This window comes from Colletotrichum aenigma (assembly GCF_013390185.1).
Source record: "Colletotrichum aenigma strain Cg56 chromosome Unknown KSG_Cg56_contig02, whole genome shotgun sequence".
Classification (NCBI taxonomy): Eukaryota; Fungi; Ascomycota; class Sordariomycetes; order Glomerellales; family Glomerellaceae; genus Colletotrichum; species Colletotrichum aenigma.
Window position 1 is genome coordinate 2,325,579 of NW_023500908.1, and position 10,231 is coordinate 2,335,809.

General features: G+C 52.2%; 4 protein-coding genes across 4 annotated transcripts; 1 reads left to right on the forward strand and 3 right to left on the reverse strand.

The window, feature by feature from the left end:
• Nucleotides 1–196: 196 nt before the first annotated feature.
• On the reverse strand, nt 197–718 carry CGCA056_v002676 (uncharacterized protein; the record flags this gene model as incomplete). Its single annotated transcript, XM_037317933.1, has 1 exon — nt 197–718. One exon carries the CDS (start codon nt 716–718, stop codon nt 197–199), a length of 522 nt encoding a protein of 173 aa, XP_037182542.1.
• A 1,567-nt stretch (nt 719–2,285) lies between these two features.
• Nucleotides 2,286–3,783, forward strand: CGCA056_v002677 (uncharacterized protein; the record flags this gene model as incomplete). Its single annotated transcript, XM_037317934.1, has 3 exons — nt 2,286–2,898; nt 2,957–3,524; nt 3,576–3,783. 3 exons carry the CDS (start codon nt 2,286–2,288, stop codon nt 3,781–3,783), a joined length of 1,389 nt encoding a protein of 462 aa, XP_037182543.1.
• Nucleotides 3,784–4,158: 375 nt separating this feature from the next.
• nlhH-0 (Carboxylesterase NlhH) lies at nt 4,159–5,118 on the reverse strand (the record flags this gene model as incomplete). The annotated part of the gene is made up of 1 exon (XM_037317935.1): nt 4,159–5,118. One exon carries the CDS (start codon nt 5,116–5,118, stop codon nt 4,159–4,161), a length of 960 nt encoding a protein of 319 aa, XP_037182540.1.
• Nucleotides 5,119–6,117: 999 nt separating this feature from the next.
• CGCA056_v002679 (Bifunctional cytochrome P450/NADPH--P450 reductase) lies at nt 6,118–9,828 on the reverse strand (the record flags this gene model as incomplete). The annotated part of the gene is made up of 7 exons (XM_037317936.1): nt 6,118–6,796; nt 6,859–7,633; nt 7,686–8,511; nt 8,563–9,255; nt 9,318–9,353; nt 9,407–9,525; nt 9,591–9,828. The coding sequence occupies 7 exons, from the start codon at nt 9,826–9,828 to the stop codon at nt 6,118–6,120; spliced, it is 3,366 nt and encodes a 1,121-aa protein (XP_037182541.1).
• Nucleotides 9,829–10,231: the final 403 nt, after the last annotated feature.

Sequence of the window (10,231 nt, forward strand, 5' to 3'; positions counted from 1 at the left end):
GTATTCTGATTAACGTCAGCCCTTCGCCTCAGGGTCCGATGGTAACGGATCAGACGCTTTGGGGACTACGATATTGATTTACTTACATTCAGGGTGCCCCGTGTAGACATCGGGCACGCTGGCGTCTGTATTCCAAACCTTATGTCAGCGCTTGCCTCTCGGGGGCTCACTGCGGAGATGGGATACGGGTGTTTGACTAACCCTCGTTGTCCCTTTTAAGGGAAACGACCTTGGGGGTCACCGGGGCCACGGGAGCGGCGGGAGCGACCGGGGCGACGGTCTCAGCGGCGCGAGCCGCTTTGGTGATATATACAGTCTCTTTCACGACGACGGCGGCGGCGGGAGTCTCAGCGGCTTGAGCCACTTTGGTGATATATACAGTCTCCTTCTCGACGACGGGGAGCTGAGGTCGATCAGGCTCCCCGAGTCCGCTCTCGATCGCAGGCGGAGCAGGGCTGTATTGGTCCGGGCTATATTGTTGACGGTATGGCCCTCTCTGTTGTGGATTCTTCTTGGCGGCGAGGTTAGGAAAAAGGAAATCAAAGAAGCCCTGGAGCTTGACCTCATCCTCCTCAGCCCAGTCACTGGTGCCGTTTACATCCCGCTCGTACAGGAAATTCGGCTTGGCAGCAGGGGCCGTGGCGGTCGCGTCATGGGGAACGCGGGCAACGACGCCAACCGTGGCGACGGCCACTGCCATGAGAACGGAAGTCTTCATCGTAAGGAATGGGAATGATCTGGGAAGGTGGAGAGAATGGCAAACGGGAAATGCAGCTGAGAGGTGGTGGTTGGCTGTAGAGCAGGCGACATCTGGGACCAGAAGGGGGAGATTCATGTCCTTTTCATAGTTCACGGGAGCATCCGCCAACATCCAAGGCAATATACTTCACTGCTTCAGCCACAAACACATGGACGAATGTCACGATCCATATCGTGTTATTGGAGGAACCTCGCGATCCTCTCAAGTCCCGGAGAAGATGCTGCACGTCGTGAAGGCAAAGCAGCCACGCCTCCGGCACTTTGTTTAAGCTTGGCGGCACATGTTTTGGCCATTCCCGAGGCGGAGGGATGCTTGGGAAAAGGCTCACTTTTCTCGGCTTACCCTGTGAGACGAGGCTGGCGATCAAGCTTTTGGTGTGCGTCTTATTGATGCCAATCACACCTTTGGGTTCAATAAATGCCCAAGAGAGATTTCCAGCGCGACCTAGGCCAATTCGTCAATGAGGTGCTGAAGAATCTGGAAGGGCCTCTTCGAGTCCTACTTTACTTCAACTTCGCATCTTCAATTTATTGCCATTTGCTTTGCAAGGTTGGCCATGTGGCGTGCATGATATGAACATGCAGCCTGATGCCCGCCTAAAGTGAGGTCTGGCCAATTCTGGACTCTTGTACTGATATTCTAGACCAACATGTCCAAGGCGGTGGTAGGAGACAGGATGGCATTTTGCTAACTTTGCCTGAGAGAATTTCATGAACTTCCAAAGTACCCAGTGCCCGGTTGAGCCGAGATTTCCCAGCCAATCAATAGAGCCAAACAAGCCGGAGTTTCATGTGAGTCCCAAATTGCAAGAGATGGCGCGAGTTTTCAATTGGACCTCGGGGTCTCAATATCACATTACTGGCAAGATGAGGGGTGGGATTATGATGTTTGCTATGAACAGTCATGGGTGCATCATGCATGGTTCACAGTATTTGGTTTGCTAACATACCTAGGTTAAGGGAAACCATCATTTTGGCCAGGAGAGCATCGTAGCTAGGGCCCTTGTAGCCCGGAGATGCTATTTAGGGCAGTGGAGTTTTGAATCAAGTATACTCGCCATGGTACAAACATCTAATCAAACGGCATCGGTGAATCTTCATCGCCAAATGACCAAATGGGTGTTTGATTCTCGCAGATTTTGGTTCTAATTGAGAGGGTTACATGACTGGATGATTTCAGTGTGTCTCTCGGCTGGTGCATGTATTGTTACTATTCACGGAAAAGCAATCTGCACTTGCAAACAACAAGTGACACGCATGAGGAATGACTGTTGACAGAGCACAGTTCATGAGCTGACGGTGGGAAATACTTATTCCCGATGTCCAATATAAATATGTAGGTAAGTTGGTAGATCTGCCCGTTGCATAGCCATGGGCACACATGGTCTTGATCACGGGATTTTCAGGCCTCACCGTCGACATTCAACCCTCAGGGACGTGCAATCTGCCAGCTTCACCGAAAACCGTGAACTTAACACTAGAGGCAAAAGGCTTCTCAGTTATTCGGCGACAGCCAGACCATCAATATGGAACCAGAAGATGCCCGAAAGCAGCTCGCCAAATATTGCGTCTTGCTTGAAGCTCTCCGGATCCTCATGGACGACGATTACAACCAGACTGTTCAGAACCGGCGCATTCCTCCAGGACCGCTGGGGCTACCGCGGCCCACCCCGGACAAGAGGAACGGCATCCCCGAGACCTTCAAGGAGTTTCTCAACGCACTAGCAGAGGTTTGTAGCTTTCGAATCGGACCTGATATGGTTACTGCCATCATTGTAGAGGAGAGACCGTCAGCAGAGTATGTGTTCCATGTCACACGTAACAGTTCAGCTTCGGGAGATGATGAAAGTGCAGACAGAGATGGGCTCTTAGGCTTTTTGAAGCAAATTCTGGAACAGATACGCGGCATTCAGGAGACAGATGAGCGTGTGTTTCTGCAATCCGAAGCATACAAGCAACTGTTGTGTACCGTCATTGGAGACAATATCGTCAAGATCAAGTATTACCGGAAGAAGCTGGGTAAGGCCGTGAAGGAGTTCATGGAAAGGTTCAAGGACTTCATACTGGACAAAGACCTCAACGAGACACTCGAAAACATTCTCATCGGTATCGAGGCTTCAAAGACAAAGTCAGGCACTGGTAAGAGTTGTCAAAAGCTTCAGTAAATCTGCGATTTCCCACTAAACGTTTGCTGCAGATCGTCAAGAGTACCGCGACCTTATTCTGAACTGCGGAGTTCTCATTAGGCACGAGAATACGCTCTTCAAATATTTGCGCGATGCAAATGTTGAGATACCCGACTGCTGGGGTGCCATTTTTCACTACGCAGAAAGACTTCAGTCCTATCGTACCAGTGTCCGGGCCTTCTTCCAAGCCAGGAACGAGTACGATGAATTGTTTGCTAACCCTGTGATTAACTTCGTCCCACCCGAAACTGCAAGGCAAGTACCAGTCGACTGGACTCTCCAAGATCTCACCAACTACTTCAACAGTGGCGAATACCGCAAGGATCTCTGGAGCTCAGAAGACATTAGGAAAGTGCACGCTGAGATTCAAAGGCTCTTGAGCGAGTCGCGTGAGGGGAACGAACTCGGATTCCACCGCATCGTCCATGCGGAGGTCGCCCTAACACATTGGTTCTACAGCGAGCGGCCCGGGAGCGGTATTTTCTCTGAGACCTCAAACACCAGCAAATCCTTCGGCGACTACCACTATGTTGCGACGAGCAAGCCATGCTGCCTCATGTGCAAGCAATTCTGTGATTTGTACGTTGCTGGCATAAGATGCCGGCCGTTTCACACTAGGATTTACGCAAGGTGGACTCTTCCAGACTTTCAAGATTGTCATACGAAGGAGGCCGAAGAGGAGCTACTGGGGATATACATATCAATGGCTCATAAGTTCGAGGAAAATTGCTCTCTCATCCTGGCCAAATGTAAGCCCGAGTTCGCCAGAAGTTCGTTTGACGAAGAGGAGCATTTCGACTACGACGATTTCCGTAGGCGCACATCTCTCGAGGATTGAAATGTGTATTGATGTCCTAGGACATAGTCGAGAAAGGAAAAACATGGTATTGAAGTAGTCTCAGTATAGCGATAACCACGGAATAGAAGAACATGCGTTGTTAAGACTTTTATGTCTCCGTTAAACAATTCGGACATTGTTGAGGCGCAATATAAACTCGCCAGGACTTCATTTTGAATACCATTTAAAATTCATTGATTCGATAAAACTCCAAATTATTTTTCAATACAATCGAGTCCTTCTGGCGCCTGCGTTGTACCGAGTATGCGTAATTATGTTGATTAGTCTAGCGATACTATCAATTTGTTTAGTTGACTCTAAACTCCGGCTGCGCGTTGACAGATGTGCCCACGTTGCTAACATCATTCATCTCCATTACAAAGTTTTTGCTGCCTTTAGTCTGTTCTCCTTCGCTCGCTGTGTAAGCTCAATCTTCGAAGCGTAAAGATCAAAAATATGCGGCAGGCCGGGGTAGACGTGCAACTCGACCTGAACGTTCGCTGACACAAGTCTGCTCGCGTACGTCACTGTCTCTGCGCAGAACAAATCCAGCCCCCCGACGTCGATGTATGTGTTTGGAAGGCCTTCTAGATTCGTTGCTCTTGCGGGAGCAGCGTATTCTGGCACATCCGCCTCCCCTGCCTTCCCTCCCAGGTATGCATTCCACCCAAGTTGGTTCTGCAGGTTCGTCCACGTGAGAAACTGACACAGCTCATTGTCCTTCTCCACCTTCGTCCTATCGTCCAGCATCGGATATATGAGCATCTGTTTCGCAAGAGGAGGCGATAGACCTCGGTCGCGCGCCATCAAAGCCGCTCCTGCCGCGAGTCCACCACCAGCGCTGAGCGCATAAAATCCCAGCCGCTTCGAGTCGATGTTGAGCTTCTCGCTGCTCTCACTGAGCCACTTCAAGGTCGCGTAGCAATCTTCCGCGGGAGTAGGGTGCGGAAACTCGGGTGCCAGGCGGTACTCAACCGCAAACATCTGAACACCGGTCTCTAGGGCACACGTCGCAGCAAGGAGGCGACTGTATGGATCGATGTCGCCAGCTACCAGGCCGCCTCCGTGAACATAGATGAACGCTGGGTGCTTGACGGTCGAGTCCACGTCCTTGTGCGCAAACTGGTACACAACAATCTGCTCTCCATCGAACGAGGTGATCTGGTGCTGCGTCTCGACGATCTCATCGGGTATCGGTCCCTTCAATAACGAGGCCAAGCCTACGTTGGTTCTCGCGCGCAGCTGGAGAGCTGTTCTGGCTTGCCCTGGAGGTCTGATGGCAAGCACCGGGCCAGCGGCCTTCCAGAATTCCTTGTCGAAGCTCAATCCCGGCATCTTCGCAGCTTGATGAGACGTCAGATGCTAGCTTGGGGTGGTGGCATCAAAGACCGATGGCAGCTTCGGAGGACCGTTCGGACGAGGCAGCTATACAATAACCGGGGATCGCCTGGTACTTGAGGAAAAGAAGTTTCAAGTCCTGGAAACTAGGCCGGGAACGCGGGAATTATATCATTCGGCATAGCGCACTTCTTCCATCAGCTCAGCCACTCGTGCTGGACCCCGCGTGCAGAAACCATGACAACCAAAGTCGCGGCAACTTCGGACGACCAGATGTCCCATGTTTCAAATGACCGCGGGCCGCTGTGACGAAGTCTGTCCGAGCGGCTTCACGGCATCATAATCAATCTGTGACGACTGAAAAGCAAAGTTTTCCGTCTTTCTGCGCTCAGGCGAATTCATCCGTGCCCGCCGACCTCAGGCCAGGAACGAACCACGCCAGTCGGAGATGCGCGGGAACGGCGATGCTTGGCTGACTGGGTCGTGATCCTGCCACGTGCGATTGAGTTTGGCTATGCAGGCCGGACACATGAGCTTGTGCAGTGCTTGCGTGTCTAGCTGGCTTGGCTAGATTGTAATGCGTAGTGGAATAAGATGCATTAGAATGCTCATTTGGGACATATGACCTGGATCGTGTCACCACGAACGTTTCCCGCGGCTCTAGTGGTGATTATTTGTGAAAAAGCAACATATTTGAGTCACACGGTCAGCTCTAGTGAAGGCTGCTATCGACTCGGCTAATGAAGGATATGCAATCGGTCCATGCGCCGTGACGTGTTTCCGGATGTAGTTGGAAATCCGAATGCGAAGGATCCGAAAGGAATCGGGATGGTGGGGACGGCTACTTGTCACAGCGATAAAGTATTGGAGTAAGCGGGGACTTGGCACGCATGAGACGGAAGAACTTGAGGTTGAGGATAGGAGATAATTCGTAACCATTTTGTCTATACTGTCCGAAACTCCGAATAGCTATGGAATGTAACTACGAAAGTTTGCTCAGTCAAAGACATCAATAGCATACCGCTCGTTGCGGATATTGTTGAACCACTCTTCCGCCTCCTCCTCAGTCATCGGTTTCCCGTCGTCCTTCTCGCTCTTCTCATGCGCAGCCTTCAGCACAATATCCCTCACGCCCTCAGCGACGTGATTAGAGCCACAGACATAAACTCGAGCACCTTGATCCCAAAGGCTGTAGAGCATCTCCCTCTCCTTCCAAATGCGGTGCTGAACATACTTGCATCCGTCCGAGGCCTCGGGCTTGCGGCTGTATGCCCGGTACACCGTGAGTACTCCTGCAGCCTCCCATCTGTCAAACTCTTCGCGATATAAGTCGTCCGCGGCCGGGTCGCGGCACCCGAAGAAGAGAATAGCGGGCGCTAAGGGCAGTCCGTTGCCAATGAGGATTGCACGCTCCTGAAAGAAGGCACGGAAGGGTGCCAGACCAGTCCCGGCAGCGACACAGAGGAGGGGCGTCTTGTTCATGTTCGGGGGCAGCTTGAAGCCTCCTTGTGCTGGGCGGACAGCAATCTGCACCTTATCGCCTGCCGTCAAGGATGAGAGGTAGGATGAAGTTACGCCGATGTGTCTGCCTTGACCTGAAAGTGCGGGCTCGTCCAAGACACCATATGTGAGCGTGGCGACACCAGGGTCTGCCAGTGGTGACGATGATATCGAGCTTCGAGTACCTTGTGATTAGCATTGTGCCCTGAAAGAAGGTGACAAATTGTGTATACTCACTATTGACGGACCCGCATAGGCGGCAGCATGAGAAGAAAGTGGTTGAAGGGAATCGTCAACGCGGGAAAGCGCTCCGCGATATCAAGCACAGACAATCGCTTGGTCTTGATTTCAGAGTCGTAGCTATCGCTAGCGAGGTGCTGAAGCTCGCTGCGAACCTTGTCATCCTTGGCCAGCTGCGCTAGCCCCGAGATGTTCCTCTTGGTTGCAGTTTGACACAGCTCAACGTATGAGCTGAGAACGTCCGAGACCGGAATGCTGTTGTTGATGGGCAGCGTAGTTGGGCCCGAAGCCTGAATGATGACGTGCGAGTCCCAGGTCAGATGGAAGCGGCGCATTACTCTGGCGACTGTATCCTTTGGGTTGTGCGGGAGCACAGCCATGTAATCACCTGCCGAGTAGCGCATGTTTGTTGGTAACTGAATCTCCATATGCCTCTTGACAGGACCAACATGTCCCTGGACAAGGGGGCGGGAGTCCAGGACGAGTGCGTCTCTAACATCCTGGCGAAGAGTCGATGTTCGGGGCGTTGAGAAGGAGACCGAAATGCCCGCCTCAGAGAGGTTGCTGTCACCTGCCTGAGTCTGGCCACCAAAGCGCTTCACCAGGGCGGGCCACAGCATGTCGTCTTCCCATGCCTCAAAGTCGGAAAACATGTCGCGGTCCTTAGCATCAGTCGTCTCGAGAGGAACTAGCTGAGTTGCACCACGCTCAGCTAGCGATGAGTCGACGAGCTTGGGAATGCGCTGATGTGTTTTCACCCAATCAGCATGTCCTAGAGACTGTCAGCGAATGACTTTGCGTGTTAACTAGTAGGAAAGACTCACCACAACCGTAAACGGCATATGAAACGTTCTCAAGCTCTTTGCCCTTCAGGTTGGTCAACCAGTCAACAAACAAGGCTGCGTTGTGCGGTGGCTGTCCTTCGTAGGAAGATGTGACGATGACCACGGGACGATCAGTCGGGAGAGCCTCCCGGGCAGTGTCGAGAGAGTCGACTGTGGCACTGAAGCCGTGCGATTGAGCGTCACTGGTAAGTCGTTGAGCCATGAACTCGCACGTTCCCGAGTTTGAACCGTAAAACACAGCCAGATTCCCGCCGTTGGAGGTGCCGTTGCTCTGAGATGGGGTCCTCTCGGCTTGGGTCTTTGCTGCAGCCTTCGCGTTGGCTCCTGTCGCAACGATAGAGCCCGCCAATCTCGCTTCAAGAAGCGCAGGTGTAAGACCTTCTCTCAGAATAGCGCGAATGTAAAAGTCCTTCGGCTTAATGGTGAGCGTCTGGGCGACCTTGAGATCGTAGTTGGGGTTGTGAGCGACAAAGTTGAAGTTTTGGAACAGAACCGCCAGGGCGAGCAGCATCTCTTGCCAAGCAAACGCACGGCCAATGCAACCACGCATGCCTGTGCCAAAGGGGGCCCAACAGTTAGGGAACTCCTTCATCAGACGGTCAAAGTTCTCATCCAGCATCCTCTCTGGTTTGAACTCGTCGGCATCATCACCGTAGACTGCCGGGTCAAAATGTGACTTGGCCAGGTTCGCAACGATCATCTCACCGGTTTTGACAGGGTATTTGCCGCCGATGATCTCATCCTTCATTGCCTCTCTTCCAAAGCCCGGGATAGGAGCGCTGAAGCGGAGAGTTTCTCGAAGTACCTGAGTTGAGGTTAGTACTGATGCTAGGAAGGAGGACGTTGAACGACTCACAGCAGACAAATATTTCAGCTTGCTCACATGTTCCAGATGAATAGGACCGTCTCCGACGACACTGTCAACCTCTTGCTGAACCTTACGGTACTCCTCCGGACGCTTGATCATCCAATACATGGTGAAGGCGAATGTCGCTGCAGTGGTCTCGTGGCCGGCAACGAGAAAAGTGATCAAGTTGTCGATGATGCTATCATCAGTCATCTTCCGGCCAGTGACAGGGTCGGTAGTGTTGAGCATAGCCGTCAGCAGATCTTTGCGTCCGTTCGCGCCGGTCGGGTCTGAACGGCGAGTTTCTAAAACCTCTCTTGCTGTAGTGCGCAGCATGTTGATGTTCTGCTTGAACTTCTTGTCCTGCTTCTTGTAGAATACCTGAGGGAGGACTCGAAGACCCTTGTCGCCAGCTTCCTTCAATACTGCGTACATGGCAGTGATGAAAGGATGCGTTTCTTCACGGTAGTACGAGTTGAATCGGAAGCCCATGGAACATAGTGCCACGGTGTCCATTGTGAGTCTCGTCATGTCTTCGCCGATGGGGATGGGCGTTGAAGAACCGTGTCGGGCCCACTTCATAGCCAATTGTGCGGCAATATCGTGCATGTCGTCAAACATTCCTCTGATAGACAGGGGACCGAAAGCTGACATCAGAACTCGATGGGCCACTCCCCAGTTCTCTTCTTCCACTCCTTTGGACTATGCGAAGTCGTGTTAGAGACTACATGATTATCAACTTTGTTAACAGGGAGATTACTTACGGTAAACAGGCCATCGTGTACTGCTTCTCTCAGGGTCTACGACATCTGGATTAAATAGCCATCAATCCAAAATATAAGGCAGCACTCACCTCCAAGTCTCCCTCTATACTCTTCTTGAATCGCTTGTCGTCACAAATTTCGTTAACCAGAGCGTGTGTGTTAACCCAGACCAGCTTCTGTCCGAGAATGTCTACTCTATAAATGGGGCCTAAATGAGAGTTAGCAGGGCGGGATGCAACGCTACTTGGTCAAGTTCAAGTAAGGGTTGCCCACCATATTTGTTAGCGAGGTGGAGGAACGATCCCAACGGGTACTCCATGTCAATGTCCGTAACATTGCCGAGGAGCGGCACGCGGGGCGGCTCCGGGATCTCGACGGTCTTGGCCGCCATACTGAAACTCTTTCTCGAAGACCTCCGTGATAGACTGAACACTCTGCGTCGCTTCTCGGGTGTTGGGTGTTGTTTGCTCTCAAGGGTTGGTTGGGCTTCCGGCTTGGTGATTGACGACATGATGGGTTACCGGTTCCAGCCACAGACTTTGAATCATATATAGCAGTTTCAACTCGCAAGACACGGCTTCCTGGCCTTGGACTATTTGACGTCGAGATGAGGTCCCGCTTCATCGCTCGGTGCGCAGGATCATAACGACCGTCGGAGTGACGGAGACGGAGCAGCGGGTAGGGTGTTATTCCTTCGGTGTCCTCGGGTAGGACTTTTTGTGGCTGAGGGACCAGTATTCAGGGCTGATGAGATTAGGCCTCAGTTGTTTCTGAAGCAAAATCGTCAGGTTGCTGGGCTTCGTGTCTGAGGATCCGACCTATTCGTAATCTCGTCAGCGCCGCGGACGCCCGTGCCCGGGGTCAAGTGGGGCACCATCCTGATTTGGGCCGTTAAGCGCCAGGCACTGGCCCGG